Source organism: Brachionichthys hirsutus, chromosome 4 (genome assembly GCF_040956055.1).
Source record: "Brachionichthys hirsutus isolate HB-005 chromosome 4, CSIRO-AGI_Bhir_v1, whole genome shotgun sequence".
NCBI lineage: Eukaryota > Metazoa > Chordata > Actinopteri > Lophiiformes > Brachionichthyidae > Brachionichthys > Brachionichthys hirsutus.
The window spans coordinates 15,327,832-15,345,530 of NC_090900.1; the positions used below are offsets into that span (position 1 = coordinate 15,327,832).

The following is a 17,699-nucleotide window of genomic DNA, read 5'->3' on the forward strand; positions in this document are numbered from 1 at the left end:
TGTCTCTCCCCGTCTGTCTCTACCCATTTGTCTCTCCCCGTTTGTTTCTACCCGTCTGTCTCTACCGGTCTGTCTATACCGGTCTGTTTTTACCTGTCTGTCTCTACCCATCTGTTTCTACCCGTCTGTCTCTACCTGTCTGTCTCTCCCCGTTGTTTCTACCCGTCTGTCTCTACCGGTCTGTCTATACCGGTCTGTCTCTACCCGTCTGTCTCTACCCGTCTGTCTCTACCCGTCTCTCTCTCTGTATTCACTATGTTTGTCCCTTGCAGGCAGCCAGCAGCAACCAGCAGCATTCCTCCATCAGCAGCCGGTTGGAGGATCTGAAGACGATGATGGAGGACACAGCGGTAACCACCTCAGGACCAGCAGGGGTCAGCGTCCACCATTAATGTCTCCATTATGTCTGTCTCTGCTGTCTGTCTGCAGGTGCATCCGGACCAGGCGTGTTCGTTCCTGTCGTCAGTAAATGAAGAACTCAGGAAGCGCTGTGGATATCTGGACTTCCTATTGGTGGGTATCTGTGGGAGGTTGTCGGGTCTCTGGACAATGAAGACGACGGTCCAAACCTGCTCTCTTTGGAAATCACCTTGAGGAAACTTTAACTGTGATCAGGAACTGCAAAAATAAAATAGGAAATAAAAGTAGCTAGCCCACCTGCTGACGAGTTCTGTTTGTGGTTTGGACCCAAACCAGCAGGATGGTCTCCCGACTCATCCTGAATCCAGGAAGCAGGTGCATTCAGCCCCGCCTCCTGCTGCACCTCAGCGGGGCAGGACAGGAACGGACCTCATCGAAGACCCGGTGGTGGATATCATCAAGTCTCTGAACAGGTAGCGCTGATCTCACGAAGCGGTACTGCTGGAAATGAAGAATACTACCAGTAATGGTTCTGCTTCCTGATGATGATGATGATGATGATGATGATGATGATGACTGCTTTCGTCCTCGGACCCTTCATCGTTCACTTCTCTAACCCATCAGGTTCTGTGTGACCCGGGATGTTCCGACAGAACCAGATGACAGGGGAAGAACAGCTGCTGGTAAACCTCGACCGGTTTCTGACTCAAGGGTGTCATGACCCGGTTTGTAGTGAACCGGTTTCTGACTCAAGGGTGTCATGACCCGGTTCGTAGTGAATCGGTTTCTGACTCAAGGGTGTCATGACCCGGTTCGTAGTGAACCGGTTTCTGACTCAAGGGTGTCATGACCCGGTTTGTAGTGAACCGGTTTCTGACTCAAGGGTGTCATGACCCGGTTCGTAGTGAACCAGTTTCTGACTCAAGGGTAACATGACCCGGTTTGTAGTGAACCGGTTTCTGACTCAAGGGTGTCACCCCCCCGAGACTGCCCCCCCTACACACACACCTGCTGTCCAGGTATTAGTTCGGCGGTAGCGGGTTGGGTTGTCCTGTGGGGTTCCGGGTTTGGCTTCTGGATCTGATCCTTATCTCCGTCATACTCTTCAGAACCTGGAACCCGGAACGCTGAAGTCTCGCTAACATTCGGTTACGTGTGTGTCTGCAGGCCGGAGTCCTGACCAACGTCTTGGTCAGAGTAATACCGAGCCCACGCTGAGGTCCAAGACTGACAGAAGGTTCCAGGTTTTTGGACCAGAACCTGAAGAGAACCCACAGTAAGTCCCGCCTGCTGACCCGATACATTCATGACAGAGCGTTGTCAGGAGCGGATCTCATTTTTGTTTTAGGTCCTTCAGCTCCAAGATGGACTCTGTGTTGTGGAGAACCAATGACATCCTGCTGCGGGTTGCCGAGGTAACAGCGACGCCGTTGGTTGAAAACGATGCAAAAGGATTAATACGCTGTTCTCACATCAGTGTTCTAATGTCAGGAGTTCTACCGGACCGAGCGTTCCCGTGTCGGCAGGTTCCGTCTGGTTCCCAACAGTCTGGACCAATGGGCTGAGAGCATGCAGCAGAGGCTGCTGGGATACCAGGACCAGGCCCGGACGTTCCTGAGCACGAGCAGAGAAGGTCGGTGCCCACAGACACGAAGGCTAGGTCTTCATTCGCTGTCTACCTGTCTGTCTACCTGTCTGTCTACCTGTCTGTCTCTCAGAGGTGGTGAACCAGCTGCCTGTCTGTCTACCTGTCTGTCTCTCAGAGGTGGTGAACCAGCTGCCTGTCTGTCTACCTGTCTGTCTCTCAGAGGTGGTGAACCAGCTGCCTGTCTGTCTACCTGTCTGTCTCTCAGAGGTGGTGAACCAGCTGTCGGTGTTGGAGGAGGTGCTCCGTTCGTTACCTTCGGTTTTGATCTGTAACCATGAGCAACGACAGGGGGCGGAGCTGAGAGAAGGGGTGGGTGGAGTCAGACTGAGGATGGAGGAGACGCTTGCGGCCAGTGAGAAGGAGAAGGTAACGGTGTGACGTCACTGGTCACCAGGAGTCTCTTGTCCAGGTGAGCGCTGACGGCTCCTCCCTCCTCCTCAGCGGGAGAACGTCCGTCAGCTGCGAGCGTCGCTCACAAACGACCAGCTTCGGGCGTTGGTCAGCAGGGAGGAGCTTCGGCAGCAGCAGCTGCACAGCGCCATCTGCAGCACGTATCTGGAGCTACAGGTAGGACTCCCGCGCTTCCTGTCGGACCTGCAGCCAGAGGAGTCGTGGCGACGCCTCTGCTTTCGTGTTCAGGGGAGCCTGCGAGTCAGAGGGGAGGAGTTTGTGACATCTTTGTCCTCCCTGACGGAGAAACTGCTCGTTGAGCTGGACAGCGTGGTTACGCCTGCAGGTAACCGCTCCAGAGGTGTCCCGGTTCAGGTGTGGGACCCGGTTCTGTTGCTCCAACCGGCACCAGAACACGAATACCATTAAATGCTTTCTTATTGGTGTTTCCATAGAAACAGAAGCGGTGAAGTTACACCGGCATTCTGAAGAAGGCACTGTTACCATGGAAACACAACCAGGACAGAAACCCAAGAGCAGGTAACAGTTGACCTTTGACCTGCTGGATTCTGCTATCAACGTTACTGATGTGTGTGTGTGTGTGTGTGTCAGGATCTGGTCTGGGATGTTGTACTTCTTGCCCCCCATGGACAACACTGCTGCTACGTCACCCAGTGTTACCATGACGACATCCGTCACCACGAGCAGGTGTACCTCAGGACATGTGGCTGTTATAGAGCAAAGAGACGCTGCTGCAAAGGTGTGCACACACACACACACACGCACACACACACACCTTCTACTGTTGATCAGCTGTTAATAATAAAGATCTGTTTATTTAGATCAATCGAACAGATATTAAAGAAATCCAATGAGTCTAATTGCGCTGATCACTGCGCCACGAAACCAAAGTGGACCTTCTGGGTCAGATGAGTCCATCAAGGATCAGAAGATGAAGATGAAGATGAAGATGCGTGGTCGTTAAGGGTCGGACCACTGCGTGTACTTGTTGCATCTGTTTTACCGATTTACTTAAACGGCTCTTGTTTATTAATAGTTGATCAATTATAGATGTTTCCAATAATCCTAACGTGATAGGGAGGGATTTAATTTGTGTGTGTGTGTGTGTGTGTCAGAGGTTCGAACAGCTGTTCAGGTCGGAGTGGCTGCAGTCGCACGAAGACAAACGGAGGCGGCTGAGCGATCTCCAGATGTGGATCACACACTGGAAGCAGCAGCTGGTCCCGATCCAGATGTGATCCAGATGTGGATCACACACTGGGAGCAGCAGATGGTCTCGATCCAGATGTGAAGGAAACGAGTCGTTTATTATAAAACAATTTAACAACGTGTGCAATTAAGAGGAAGCTCGACTTCATCTGTGAAAAGCCGCTCGACGCTGTCGTCTTGTGACGTCATCAAAAGTTCATATGCACGTTCAAAATAAAACATCTGAAATGAATAAATAATACCGCTGCCCGTTGTTGCCGTGGAAACGGCATCCGCCAAACTAGGAGGTCCGGTTGGTCGCATGCGTCAGGAGTCGGAGGGGAGGGAGGAGATCTTATCAATGGACTGGAGCAGCTGAGACACCAGGAGGAGAGTCTCCGCCTCCCCCATCAGCTGACTGAAGACAGACAGACAGGTAGACAGACGGGTAGACAGACGGGTAGACAGACGGGTAGACAGACAGGTAGACAGACGGGTAGACAGACGGGTAGACAGACGGGTAGATTTATACTCAAGTGGAACTCAGGCTTGTGTGTGTAGGACAACCTGATAAACAAATCAAACACACCCACACTAACCGGATGCAGGACTGGGCGTGGCTTGTCGTCTTGTTCAGGTGCTCGGATGCCACCTGAGCGTTGCGTTTCATCGTCTTCATCAGCTCAGACTCCGCCCTCAGCGAGTCGGCCTCCACCTGAGATCCAGGTACATGTTCTTTAGAGGTCACCCGGGTCGCTTCAAGACGGCTTGATGATGACATCATCACCTGCAGCCGCTGCAGCTCCGCCTCCAGTTTGGAAACGCCGTTCTCCGCTTTCAGCGCCCGCCTCTTCGGACGGAGACAGAAATTGATTGGCCGGTGAGAACGCGGCGACGTCACGGCCGACCGTATCCGAACACACGACGCGTGAGGTGCATTGTGGGTCGTCCCACGCCCACCGTCATCGAGTGGAGGTTCTGCTCCACCGACTGCACCATGCTCTCCAGGTCCCGCGCCTCCTTCTCCTCCCGACGCGTCCTCTGGACGATCTCCTCCGATAGCTCCGTGACTCTAATGGGAGCAGAGGCATGATGGGTAAACACCACGGCAGCCAGGCGGGAGGCGGTGACGCGTGATTGGCCGGTGCCGACCTGCGCTCCTGGGTGTCTGATCTCCTCTGCAGCTCCCTGATGGTTCTCCTGAGCGCCGCGTTCTCCTCCTTCAGCTGAAACAGACGACTGGTTTCATCCGGCTTCCTCTTTATAATCGCTTTAATTATTTTTAATGCGCTACCTGCCGTATCTGGTCGCTCCTCCCACTCCTCCTCCTGCAGGAGGTGACTGGTTCGGCGATGGAGGTCTCATCGTCTCCTTCATAGTTCTCTGCTCCTCCTGCTCCTATCGGCTGCTCCTCGGGTCTAGAGGAGAACCTTGAGGGAGGTCGGGGGGGGCGTTTTAGAGGAGCACCTCAGCAACAGAACCAAATATGAAGCTGGCCTCACCTCGTTTCTTCTTCTGTGCAAACAGAGGAAGTGCTGTCCACGCCCGACAGGAAGCTCTGCCCCCAGTCTCCTCCCTCCTCCTCCTCCTCCTCCTCCTCCTCCTCCTCCTGATTGGACAGACAGAGGGTTTGCTACCGCATTGCTGAATGCTCTCCGTTTTATCACACAGACCAATCAGAAGAATCTGTGGCGGATGATGTCACTCTACCCGTGCTGCCAGAGATGGTTCAGAGAAGAAACCAACCTCGGGGTCAAAGGTCACGGGCGTGGCATCAAACAACCCCTGGCAGCTACCGGACTACAGACAGACAGTTAGAGGTCGCACCTTCACTTCTTTTGCTGCACGCCGTGACGTTAGAATGATCGTACCTGGCTGTGTGTGTCTGCCCGGTCCCGGTCCCGGTCCTGGTCCCGGTCCCGGTCCCGGTCCTGGTCCAGGTCCTGGTCCTGGTCCAGGTTCTGCTGCTTCCAGCGCAGAAACTCTCTGAAGGAGAAGGGGTTCAGCTCCTCTGTGGCCCCATCCTCGTCTGCAAAGACACAGTTTCACCAGCAGGGGGCAGCGTTACAGCTTGAACGCAGCTTTGAAGCTCTGTGTGTGTGTGTGTGCGCGCGCGGGGGGGGGTCAACGGCCCCCACATGTATGTAGAAAACAAGCAGGACACGGACGTGAACTCTTGAAATCCGACCAGGAGCTCTACATTTAGCCTCCATGTCAAAGCATGACAACGACCTTTAACCTCTGTGTGTGTGAGGAAATGTCCCTCGTCGGTTTCCTTATTAACGGCGCTAACTCCGCAGCTTCAGCGCTAAACATGTTTCAAACATGGCGTCTCCGTCCGTCGTCGCCGAACTCACCGTCTGTGACGATCAGAGCTTTAGCAGAACTCCTCCGACCGGACATGACGACCGACGCGAAACCCGTTCCGTCCGTTGTTCTATCGCTGCGTCTGTCCAGCGGGACGAAGAAACTCAGCGGAGAGCTCCAGCGTGTCACGTGACCGATTTTCTAAGTTGGCATTGGCTGGGGTCGTCACGTGACACGGGGGGGAAACTTACGCTATCCGGAAATAGGATTCCTTCGCGCGGTCCAGGGTAAAAAAGAAAAAAAGAAAAGAACTCGCATGTGTCCGGGTTTCGGTCCGGTGTGTTTACCTGCGGAGACCCGGAAGAGAGTCGGTTCCGGTAAGTGTGTAAACCCGCCTTTGCTTGGTTCTGTCCGCCCCGTCCGGACGCTGAAGTGACCCGGCTTGGCGGGGGCAGGTCCCCAAATGGGCCGCTATTTGTTTCTGATACGAGTCTCCGCATTCCGGACTCTGGTTGATGTGATCCGGTTCCGGTCGCAGACACGGATCCCGATTCGGAGAGAGAAGTTCTCAACCAATTCCTTTAGTAAAACATCGCGTCTCCGACCGGCTAACGGTCGGACGTGACCCGAGGGCAAGTTGAGATGAATGAGGTCATCCCGGAAAAATGCTTTATTACGTCACGTTGATTTAATGCCGAATTAAAGAGTGGCTCAAATCATCACTGATTGTAATTTACTTTTTATTTACTTTCTGTACTTGTGACAAGATAAGATTCAAGTTAAAGTAAATCGTGCAGTTTGCAAAGGGAGTCTGGTGCGGTGATGTCATTTGTGGGTTTGTCCTTTATTTTGGCTATTTTCCACATCTTGGAACAAACTCAACACATCAGAACTGACAATAAGATAAGACTTGTGGAAATTTGTAGTAACACAAATATGTTATAAATATGTTTTTCACATTTCATATTCTTCAAAGTCACTTTTAACATGATCGTCTGCAGAACGGGACAATGTCCGAAGAGGAGATTCCACACGAGGGACAGCCCTCCCAGGCCCCGTCTCAGTCGCAGGCCGGGTCAACTCAGTCCACGCAGTCTCCATCCCAGGTGCTGTCCACCCTGTCCCCATCCCAGACAAAGTCCCAGTCCCAGCATACTTCCAGTTCTTCCAGCGGCCCGCCCTCGGCGAGCCAGTCGTCCAGCGGCTCTGGGACACTGAGCAGCCTGGACACCATCCCCGTCACCCTGCCGTCTGTCCCGGAGGAGCCTGAAGCGCAGCCCTGGGGCCGCCTGCTGCCCATGGCCCGATGGTTCAGGAGCCACGGTGCGTCCGCCGTCCACGGTCCACGCCGGGGACGCTAGCACCGCTGCTAGTCCGAATAGCGGTCTAAAAATATCAGTAATCAATAATCGTTCTTGGTCTAACCCAGTCTAACCCCCCCCCCCCCCCCCCCCCCGAAAAAAAAACCCCACTCTTGTATCCTTATTAACATACAAAGAAATATGAAAAAGAAAGAAATATAGATCAACTTACAACAAAGAATAACTTTATTACCATTTTTTTTAGTCTGCAACAGAAAATGAGTATAAGCCAGGTCTTTCTTCTTCTCCCACCGTAGATTGTTTACAACCGCTCTTCTTCCGCTAACACTCCCTGCGCGCACTCTGACAATCAGGGCGCCACTGCCAACTACTGGAGTGGATGTGCAATTACACTTTACTCTCGTAAGGCAAAAAAACATTTTCTCTGCGGTCACAGGCGCCCCCCCTGACACCCCACCATTTGAGAACCACTGGTCTAATCTTAGTGTAATCTAACGCTTTTAGATCGTTGTTGTCTTGCAGACTGTATCGAGGACCAGTACCTGTTCGGACGGGATTCCAAGTGCAATTATGTTCTGGACGACCCAAATGAGAGAGGATCCGATAAGTTCCGAATCTACAGCAAGAAACACTTCCGGATCTACAGAGTGAGCGCACTTCCTGTTCCTGGTGATCAATGGCAGGACCCGTTGCATCGACCCTCTCGCGTCTGTCTGTCTGTCTGGCAGGACGGCGAGGAGGTGTTTGTGGAGGACTACAGTAACAACGGGACGTTTATTGACGGGGTGCTGATCGGTAAAGACAAGAAGCTTCCGCTGGTCAACAACGCCGTGCTCGCCCTGTCTGAGCAGCGCAACAGAGGTCAGACGCCTGAACGGCGTTTCGCGGTCACGCCAGCAGGTGGCGCTCATTCTGCCTGACCCTGCCTGTCTGTCTCTCTCTCTCTCTCTCTTCAGTCTTCGTCTTCATTAATTTGATGTCAGACGATCAGTCCAGTTTACCCAAAGAGCTCCAGGAGAAGTACGTGCTGACTCGACGGATCGGCACGTGAGTCTGACGCCGCTCGCGTTGCTGTGATGTCACTTCCTGTGGCCCTGATCGCCGATCCGTGTGTTGCAGAGGGGTGTGCGGTGAAGTCAGACTGGCCTTCGAGCGGTCCACCTGCAAAAAATTTGCCGTCAAGATAATAAACAAGAAAAACTTTCACTCGGAAGGGGTGAGTCATCTGATCTGCTCCCTGATTGGCCGAGAGCACTTCTACTTCCTGTGTTTCCCCCCCCCCCCTTTCTTCCGCTGGACCGATGGGAGTCCTGTCATCCTGTCTGTTGTCGTCCAATCGCAGACGGCGGTGCGAAATGCAGAGACGGAGATTGAGATTCTGCAGAGAATCGACCACGTGAGTGTGAAACCACGGAAGAAGAGTCATATTTCTACAGACAGACCCGCCCTTAAACTGTAGCTCCTCCCCTCCTCGTCTCCTTTCCTCGTCTCCTGCAGCCTTGTCTCATCAGGACGCTGGATTTTTATCAGACGGAGGAGAGCTACTACATCGTGTTGGAGCTGTGAGTCCACTCGTGTCTACCTGTCTGTCTGCTCACCTGTCTGTCTGCTCACCTGTCTGCCTGCCTGTCTGCCTGCCTGTCTGCCTGTCTGTCTGTCTGCCTGTCTGTCTGTCAGGATGGAGGGGGGCGAGTTGTTCCAAAGGGTCAGGTCTCAGCAGCTCAAGGAATCCACTACCAAACTGTACTTCTACCAGATGCTGAAAGCCGTCCAGGTGAGATGCTGTTGCCACGGTAACCAGTCCTGACAAGGTCACAGCAGTCCACCGAAGTGACCTGTGTGTGTGTGTGTGTGTGTGTGTGTGTGTGTGTGCAGTATCTCCACAGTAATGGGATCATCCACAGAGACCTGAAACCAGAGAACATCCTGCTGTCCTCGCAGGAGGACGTCTGTCTCATCAAGGTACACACACGCTTTAACCTTCATCATCATCATCATCATCATCATCATCATCATCATCACCCGATGACGCATTACCAGCCCTCCAACCCGAGTCACCCAGTTTCTGTGTGTCTCAGGTGACGGACTTCAACCAGTCCAGGATCCTGGAGGAGACCCTGCTGATGAGGACTCTTTGTGGGACGCCGTCCTATCTGGCTCCAGAAGTCTTCACTCACGCGTCCACCACAGGATACGGCCCCGCTGTCGACGTCTGGAGCCTGGGGGTCCTGCTCTTTGTCTGGTAGGCGTTCCTGTCCCGCTACCTGTGTCTCACCTCCTGTCCCTCTATATGTGTCCCACCTCCTGTCCTGCTACCTGTGTCCCACCTCCTGTCCGTCTCAGTCTAGGGGGTTATCCTCCCTTCCACGAGGACTTCGGCCAGCAGTCCATCACAGAGCAGATCATCCGCGGAGAGTTCACCATGGTTCCGTCCAAGTGGAGACACATCTCTGACCAAGGTAGGACAGGAATACTACTGCAGTACTACTGAAGAACTGCTAGTATTTCTACAGTACTTGGCGTGTTGCAATGTTCACAGCTAAAGATGTGGTGAGGAAGCTGCTGGTTGTTGATCCCAGTGAGAGGATGACTATAGAGGAAGCCCTGAGTCACACCTGGCTACAGGTAAATAACTACACACAACTACTGTAGTAGTACTGTAGTAGTACTGTAGTACTGCTGAGTTCATTGGTATTACACCATAGCAAATCAAAAACCCAACCATTGTGATGTCACAGCGTTGACGAGTTCTCCAGGTGCATGATGGGAGCTCAGATTCTGAGGGCGTTGTGTTTTAGGATCCTGCGATTGTGGCGACGGCGCAGAGACTCATGCGCCCCAATAAGGACGAAGGGGATCGCAGTGCTGCTGTCGCCACGGTAACTGCCTCTTCAAAGCTTCACGCATCGACTGCTCTTCCTCGCACTAATGTCTGCTGACTCCTCCCACCAGGAGGAAGAGGGAGGAGCAGAGGAGGAGACGGAATCCGGAAGGTCCAGCAGGAAACGACGCCACGAAGGAGAAAACGAGGGACACCCGGCCAAACGGAGCAAGTCCCCGCCCCCTGCCCCGCTGTAGACCAATCAGATTCAGAGGATCCTCAGGTCATGTGACTACTACTGAAGAGTCGTCAATTACGTTTCTAATGTTTTCTAATAAAACCTTTGTATTTTTCACATTTCATTTGATACTCTTTAAACTCATGAACACAACAGACAAGTAAATGAACAAACTAAAAACTTTATCAACAATTACACGCTAAAATCATAATCTGCAAAAACAATTAGCTGATTTTTGAAACTATTTTTCCCACCCGTCCCTCCTCTCACTTTTCTGTCATCGGGCGTCGTAGAAAACTTTATTTAAATTCAATTCAACCATTATTTCATTGATCTGGCGTTTATTTAAACGGATGCAACTCGATAGTCAGACTGGTCATCGTCACATCGGCTCCGATGACGACGGGCCGCTCCTTCAGTCAGGAGAGTTCAGGAGGCGTGTCCTCGCCCCGCTCCTCTATGACATCACCGCGGTGGTGATGTCAGAGCCTGGCTTTGCGGCGGTCTCTGACGCCATACAGGACGGCGTGAGCTCGGTCGAATGACTCGCCCACGGCGGCCTGGACTCTGCTCTTCCACTGCTGGAGCTTAGGGCGCCGCTGCAGGACGTCTCGTCCCCCGCCGAGAGGCTGCAAAGACACGCGGGGCGTCGTCAGAGCCAGCGGCCAATCAACGGCGCCCAGCCTCAACATGCTGGGAAGGAAGGAAGCCAATCAAAGCGCCTGACCTGCATGAGCTCGCAGACGGCGAGCAGATCGGCCACAGTGATGTCATCGCCGCAGAGGAACGGCTGTCGACCCAGAAACATGGACTCCAGTTTGTCCAGAGTGTCATCGAGCTGAGACAGTGCACGATTCAAACGCCCCTCGTCCACCGGAGAACCGCTCATAGAAGGGAAGAGAACCTGACAGACGGGTGGAGACGGAAAAAAGAAAATAATTGAACCCAAAAAACGGTGAAAGCTGCAGATTGACACAGAACTACCATTCCTGTGATATTTATTATCAATTTCCAATCAGCTAATCAATCTGATCAGCATGAGTGTGCGCTCGTCATCAAACTGGTTTCTAAACGGGACCAGTTTACCTCCAGCAAAAACACTTGGGCAGCGTGTGGACGTGTGTTGCTGTGATGCCAAGCCGTGTACTCGTCCACTCTGGCTCGTCTCTCCGGTTGCCGTGGATACCAGTGCTGCGGGACGTCGTACTTGGTGGCAAGGTACTTCACGATGGCATCGCTGTAACACACAAAGACACACACTCGATGGAGTCAAGTACACAAGTCGGAGCAGGATAAACGGGTCGCTGGTCCCGGTCCCGGTCCCCGGTCCCCGGTACCTCTCTGTGAGGACGAAGTCTCCGTCCACCAGGACAGGAACCTTCTGCAGGGGGTTCAGCTTGGTGAACTCTGGAGTCTTGTTGTCTCCTGGAAAGAAAACGTCAAACAAAAAGACAATTTAAGGCTTTTTCCTCGACCTAAAAAAACCCAAACAAACACCGGAAGTGACGTCAGACTGAACCGCCTGATTGAAACATTTCTCTCCTTTCATGCGAACTCACTTTGCCGAATTGTTAAAATCCGCCTATCGGCTATTGACAGTCTATAATTTTAAATTAAATTGATATATTTGCGAAACTCTCAAAACATCCATTTGCATTAATGACGTCACGAACTATTATGTGGGGTCAAAGTTCTCTGGGGCAGAAGTCAAGACGAACTAACTACTGAAAGCTACTTTAGTTAACGCTGCTAGGCGACCGCAGCTGCGACTAGTCAGGTAGTTTAGTCACCTAGTTACCCGGCTAGTAAAGCTAGCTGCTGACCTTTCCTCAGCGCCACCGTGCGGACCGTGTGCGGGACTCTGTTGCATTCCAGCAGGATCAGCACCGCCCGGCAGGGCTGCGACAGAAGGTCCAGGTGAACCTCCACCCCTCGAGGCGTTGTCATGACAGCGGGGGTTGCTTTTAAAGTGTGGGAGAAACGACCAACGACGGACGGAGACGGAAACTGCCGGTTTGCGGCGCACCTGAGCGTCCAGCTTCTCGCCACCGCCCCTGCTGGACGAGCCACGCGCCGCAGTTTATTTGGTGTTTCTTTTATTTTGATATGGTGCCAATTTGTAACAGGAAGTCCAACAAATGGCAAACGACGGCAAGGTCGCTGTCTTTCAAAATAAAAGAGCCACGTAAATCAATCATAATTTAGATTCACGGGGCGATGAAAACATGAAACAAAAAATATAGCTCATATGAAACAGTGTCAAAAACCTGTATTTACAAATGAGTGAAATCAGAAATAAAAAAAACCAACTATCATTTCTTTTCTTAGGCAGCTGTCTGAAATGTCTGTAAACAGATCGAGACATGATGACAACGATCTGCTCCGACAGTCTGTGAATGCAGCAAAGCCAGAAGAACGCGTGACGTCAGAGGAGCCTTTGATTTATCAATACAATTCTCAAAGTGTCGCTAAGCAACAAAAATCCGACTTTCCAATTTATGACCCAAAACAAATAAACTATATTATTCTAAAACACAGCGCAGATATAAAGTTCAGATTTTTTTTTTTAACCCAGAAGGATGCGTATCTTAATACCAACATTCTCACTTAGTATTAATAACATCATTCTGGTTCACAGGCGTCGTGTTTAGTGTACGTAAATAGAACCTGTTATAGTAGTACGAATATTCATACTAGTACAATAGAACAAAAAATACCTCAAATTAAAAATAACTCAGTGGGAGGAGTCAGCCTTGGAACAGGAAACCGTGTCATCGTGACATCATTATTTGGGTGTTGACATCTTTTGTACCCCAAAGTTATATTTTCTATAACTTCACACGAGTAATTATTCACCATTGGATAATTAAACCCAACTTCAAGAACCACGACTAAAAATGTGGTTGTGGTGCAAAACAGTGAACTTGTCCTTTAACTTCTCTTCAACCACAGCTTCTACTGTTAGTGGGATGGAACCAGTGCCGAGCGGCAGCCGGGTGCGTCCGCGTCAGATGAAGTCAGTCTCGATGTGGATTCTCTGTGGGACGGTTCCACCCGGGTTCTGGACCCGGGTCGGCGTTCCGGTCTAACAGTCACTCTTCCACAGTTTGATGGTTTTGTCATTTTCCAGAGCAGCTGAAGCAATGATGTTTTCTGTTGGGTGACAGGCGGTCGAGATCACCACGTCTGCAGACACACAAACACGTTGGCATGACAACGGCCCCCCCTCCTGGTTCACAAATGGTCAGCACAGAGCTCAGGCCCGGTCGGGTCAGAGACATTTCATACCCGTGTGTCCTTGTAGTTTCTGAACCACCTCTTTGGTCTGAAGGTTCCAGATGTACACCATACTATCCTCAGAGCCCGACACGATCCACTGAAACAGAGGTCAAAGGTCAGGCCACTCAACCCTCAGCTGCCCAGACATCCGTGTCCTCCTACAGACCTTCCCTCCGGTGACAGAGAAGTTGGCGAAGATGCAGTACTTCTCATTCTTATGGCCGGTGTATGTTTTTAAACACTGAAAACAAGAAGATGAGTAAAATCTAAAGTATTCGCCTGAAGAGTCGGGCAGTCAGACAGACGGACAGGCAGGCAGGCAGACAGACAGACGGTACCTTTCCTTTGCTGTAGTCCCAGAGCTTCAATGTGCTGCAATCCGGAGAACACAGTTAGCCGTGACGCATGCAGCGCAGCGGTTAGCATCACTATTAAACTCATCGATCCATTTCTGAGGGTCTTTTTTAAAACAACGCTGATTGATCGCGTGTACAGGAAGCAACAGCCGGCGGGGTGACACCGTTCCCACTCACTTGTCCAGAGTTGCAGCCAGGATGTATTTCCCGTTAGGAGAGAACTTGACGAAAGACACCGGCGGATTGTCGTCGTCTGAAAGGAGAGACAGCGGTCCTTCTACGTAGCGGCTTGTTTAATACAGCATTGATTACATATCGGTGCCCCCTACTTACCGGGACTACAGGGGGGGGGGGGGGGGGGTCGTCCACTTACGGCCACAATCGGTTCCCAGGGTTTTATCTTTAGTCGGCCCGTGTTAGATTAAATTATTTATATTATGCTGCGTCACGATACGGAAAATATCGGAGTGGAAAGAGACAATTTGCTCTCGTTGAAATTGTGGCTGAGAAACTGTCGTACTCTTTTAGGTACGTGGTAAACAGACAAAAAAAAAAAACAACAACAGAGGAGAGAACAGTCGAAAGGTTCGGAAGTCGGCGACCACCTGTACCTTTATTTCATATTTACATCCGCGTTTGACCGTTAAAGGGCCGTTCGGTAAATCCCGCGGGTTTACTCACCGATCAGAGTCTTCAGACACTGTCCCGACGCCGTGTCCCAGATACGACTGGGGACAGACAAAGCAACATTTAACACCCTTTGCGTCACCTGCGTCAGGTGCTGCTTCGTGTGTGCGCGTACCAAAGGCCGTCGTAGCTGCTGGAGACGATGAGAGAGCCGTCTCTGTTGAAGTGAACCTGGAGAGGGAAACGGGCTCAAAGGTCAGAGGTCACGGGCCAATGCGATTTGTCAAGACTTCTAAAACAGAGGTCGGGACTTACAGCCGAGACGGGGTCGGAGTGAGCCGGCAGAGTCTTCAGACATTTTCCCGTCTTCACGTCCCAGATACGAACACTCTCATCAAACTACAGCCAGACAGAGAGACAGGCAGGCAGACAGACAGACAGACAGACAGGTACGTTAATGCTACGCAGCCCGAGCGTTGCTGCGGTATCTGTGGTGTCGTGGTGACGGCGGCGTACCGATCCAGACACCACCAGGTTGGACTGAGGGTTGAAGTTACAGCAGAACACGTAGTTACTGTGACCCTTCAGGGTCTTCAGGCACTTCCCCTGAGGACGCACGGACGGACAGAACCGCCGTCAAACACCACAACGAGACGAGAGGGACGGAACCGCCACACCGTCACTCACCGAGTTGTTGTCCCAGATCTTGAGCGTCTTATCGTCAGATGCAGAAACCAGCAGATTGGAGTCTGAAGACCAGGAAACGTCAGAAATCCCCTGAAACACCGAAACACGAGGGATCAGAACCAGAACGGCTCCAGACGCGGGTCCGGACCGACATGTCTCACCAGTTTGTGTCCAACGATGGATTTTTCAAACTTCCCGTCGAACGCCCCCCAAATCTTTATCAGCTTGTCTGCAGCTGCAGAGAGATGTTACCATGGTTACCCCACAGCAGCGACCGATCGACTCGTGTTAAACTATGCAGCTTGTCCCTCTGAACACATGAAGAAGGAAAGACTTTCATCACAGAGTTCTGACACAAGACACAGCTGGAAGAGTTGACACCTGTTCTGATTGGCCAGAGGGCAAGTCCCGCCCATCGTTCCCAAGTGCAGATTCTATTTTCCTTCTACAGCATGACTCGCTTTGCTCTACTCTATATTAATTGATCACGCATGTTGTTTGATGCGATGTGGAATGTGTGTGTCGTCCCTCACAGGAGCTGGCGAGCCATTCCCCGTTGGGGCTGAACTTGACGGAGGAGACGGCCTTCGTGTGTCCGGCCAACGTGAACTTCACCGTGTAGTTTGGTTTGGCTGGATTAGACTGGAGACACAGATACAGTACCTGTCACCAAAGGTACTATCTTAAAATTTACAAGGATTACATTTACATCAGAAAACACAAGATTTAAGAAGATTCAATTTGTGCAAATGCAATTTAGAAAACAAAGATTCAAAGTCAGCAAATCCGTTGTAAAAAAAAAAAAAAAAAAAAGCAGAGAAGGGAAAACGGAGAAACAACCGGTAGGGGGCAGTAGAGCGCCAGTGTCGCTTCCGGTCCGCCTTAAACGGGAAGAAGAAAAAGCGCCACCACCTGCCTCTTGTTTTTGTTGTCACTATCTTAGTGAACGAATGCATTAATGTCTATTTAATATTTAATTTAATAATATCATACATAGTACACAGTTCACGCACCATTGGTTTCTTATTAAAAAACAAATCCCTCTGAATAAGTGTATGTAATCTACACTATGATCTTATATTAACAGGAGGTATCACACATCACGTAAACGTTTGACTCACGCCAAGTTATTTTTGTTTGTGACGTCATTACATGTATTAAAGTAGAGCTAACCGCAGGCGAATACTTAGATAAACGCTCACGCATCACTTCTGCTTGTAGCTGGACACGGTTTATACATCTGGTTTAAATCAATGTAGCGTAGCTAACAAGCTAACCTGTTAAGGTTACGGCTAACCGGACAGACCGGCCCAGCTGTCCCGGTGCACCGTCGGCCTGTCAGGCTTACCTTACTGCCGGATCCCGAAGAGGAAGAAGCCTGTTTGATGTTTTCTGTCTCTGGTTTCTTCTCCTCCGACGCCATGTTGTTAACCCCCACCGAGTTGCTAACCAGCGTTAGCCTCGGCTTCCCCCCAGCTGTTTTGATTATCTGTTTGAGAGGAGCTAAAGCTACCTGCTGATGCTAACTTCACTAAATGTCGTATCTACTGTTTGGGCAGGTTTCAACGGTGTAGTGTAAACCTGGAACCGGTCGTTACAGTCGCAGCCTGCTAGCCTGCTAGCTACAGAAGCAGAACGTGCTGGAGGCCAATTTACCAAGCCTACTATGGCAACGCTCGCATGACGTCTTCTATGATTGGCTGATATTACGTTGACGCTTGCTACGTCACTCCCCACAGACAGCGGGACGCTTCCGCTGTTCTGTTCTCTTGGTAGAATAATAAGAGGATTTTATCCCACTTTTATACAGCAGATGTTTTAGGTAAAATGTCTCAATAAAAATATTCCACGAATGATGTTGTTTTCTTATTCGAAATAAAGTTGTTCCTGGTACTGTCCTCTCAGTGTCGCTGATGTTTTTAACTCTTTCGACCATATTCCCGTTTTCATGCAACTTGGGAGAAGGTGAAGCTGTTCCAGAAATCCAACCTTTGCTTCTATAGGGATTAATTTTCATAAAGATTTCAAAACAAAATAAGTTGATATAATGTGAAAAATGTAACTTTGTGTGTTAAAAAAGAGCTGTAAAATATTTTTAAATGTTTTCAATGGAATTTACCTTGTTTCAAATACACAAATGTATTTTTCATTATTCCTTCACAGTAAAATATTCCTCTTTTTTAATTTTATTCGAAAATAGTTTTTTTATTAATTCAAATTAAATATTAATTAAAAAGTTTCAAACACTGTAATGCCTTATTGTGAAATGCATAAATAAAGTTTTGTCAAAATTAAAAACTTAAATGACAGATCATTTTTAATTTGCTGAATTAACTCAACCATTCGTATATTAAAACAAATTAAAAAGTCATCAGAGCAGCGTGACCTTTATGGAACCCTTTTTTCCTATATCGTGTTCCTACTCGGACTAATTTACAGACGCACTGTTGCTATT

At 50.4% G+C, this 17,699-nt stretch overlaps 5 protein-coding genes across 8 annotated transcripts in view; 2 read left to right on the top strand and 3 right to left on the bottom strand.

Annotated features, from left to right (window-relative positions):
* Positions 1–3,847, top strand: part of ccdc180 (coiled-coil domain containing 180) — an 11,276-nt gene extending 7,429 nt beyond the window's left edge. The window contains exons 27-40 of the mRNA XM_068760945.1: positions 273–350; positions 430–513; positions 769–833; positions 1,137–1,158; positions 1,587–1,636; positions 1,709–1,775; positions 1,852–1,993; positions 2,214–2,380; positions 2,456–2,575; positions 2,648–2,744; positions 2,854–2,938; positions 3,011–3,160; positions 3,311–3,375; positions 3,470–3,847. Of these exons, the coding sequence (XP_068617046.1) occupies positions 273–350; positions 430–513; positions 769–833; positions 1,137–1,158; positions 1,587–1,636; positions 1,709–1,775; positions 1,852–1,993; positions 2,214–2,380; positions 2,456–2,575; positions 2,648–2,744; positions 2,854–2,938; positions 3,011–3,160; positions 3,311–3,375; positions 3,470–3,657 (1,380 nt within the window). The 3' untranslated portion in view covers positions 3,658–3,847. The remainder of the gene's footprint in view (positions 1–272; positions 351–429; positions 514–768; positions 834–1,136; positions 1,159–1,586; positions 1,637–1,708; positions 1,776–1,851; positions 1,994–2,213; positions 2,381–2,455; positions 2,576–2,647; positions 2,745–2,853; positions 2,939–3,010; positions 3,161–3,310; positions 3,376–3,469) is intronic.
* Positions 3,692–6,071, bottom strand: entr1 (endosome associated trafficking regulator 1). 4 transcript variants are annotated; one of them, XM_068760704.1, is made up of 10 exons: positions 5,965–6,071; positions 5,479–5,636; positions 5,318–5,407; positions 5,110–5,216; positions 4,902–5,037; positions 4,760–4,833; positions 4,568–4,679; positions 4,395–4,457; positions 4,197–4,322; positions 3,692–4,025 (listed from the first exon to the last, which is right to left on the bottom strand). In XM_068760704.1, exons 1-10 carry the CDS (start codon positions 6,008–6,010, stop codon positions 3,966–3,968), a joined length of 972 nt encoding a protein of 323 aa, XP_068616805.1. In that variant the 5' UTR covers positions 6,011–6,071; the 3' UTR covers positions 3,692–3,965. The 4 variants fall into 4 exon arrangements, with proteins under 4 accessions (XP_068616805.1, XP_068616803.1, XP_068616806.1 ...); XM_068760702.1 differs by having other exon boundaries at positions 3,693–4,025; positions 4,201–4,322; XM_068760705.1 differs by having other exon boundaries at positions 3,701–4,025; positions 4,207–4,322; positions 5,110–5,207.
* An 853-nt stretch (positions 6,072–6,924) lies between these two features.
* chek2 (checkpoint kinase 2) lies at positions 6,925–10,360 on the top strand. The gene is made up of 14 exons (XM_068760701.1): positions 6,925–7,237; positions 7,759–7,883; positions 7,965–8,097; positions 8,193–8,283; positions 8,356–8,452; positions 8,579–8,632; positions 8,734–8,798; positions 8,914–9,010; positions 9,112–9,198; positions 9,315–9,478; positions 9,580–9,695; positions 9,776–9,861; positions 10,035–10,115; positions 10,189–10,360. The coding sequence occupies exons 1-14, from the start codon at positions 6,925–6,927 to the stop codon at positions 10,312–10,314; spliced, it is 1,635 nt and encodes a 544-aa protein (XP_068616802.1). The 3' UTR covers positions 10,315–10,360.
* Positions 10,361–10,616: 256 nt separating this feature from the next.
* gstt2 (glutathione S-transferase theta 2) lies at positions 10,617–12,362 on the bottom strand. The gene is made up of 5 exons (XM_068760707.1): positions 12,119–12,362; positions 11,633–11,720; positions 11,382–11,532; positions 11,023–11,199; positions 10,617–10,924 (listed from the first exon to the last, which is right to left on the bottom strand). Exons 1-5 carry the CDS (start codon positions 12,240–12,242, stop codon positions 10,778–10,780), a joined length of 687 nt encoding a protein of 228 aa, XP_068616808.1. The 5' UTR covers positions 12,243–12,362; the 3' UTR covers positions 10,617–10,777.
* A 989-nt stretch (positions 12,363–13,351) lies between these two features.
* LOC137917967 (WD repeat-containing protein 5-like) lies at positions 13,352–16,687 on the bottom strand. Its single transcript, XM_068760706.1, has 13 exons — positions 16,593–16,687; positions 15,778–15,886; positions 15,406–15,479; positions 15,245–15,334; positions 15,074–15,163; positions 14,873–14,956; positions 14,733–14,788; positions 14,612–14,658; positions 14,108–14,183; positions 13,913–13,946; positions 13,741–13,815; positions 13,584–13,671; positions 13,352–13,481 (listed from the first exon to the last, which is right to left on the bottom strand). Exons 1-13 carry the CDS (start codon positions 16,665–16,667, stop codon positions 13,381–13,383), a joined length of 999 nt encoding a protein of 332 aa, XP_068616807.1. The 5' UTR covers positions 16,668–16,687; the 3' UTR covers positions 13,352–13,380.
* Positions 16,688–17,699: the final 1,012 nt, after the last annotated feature.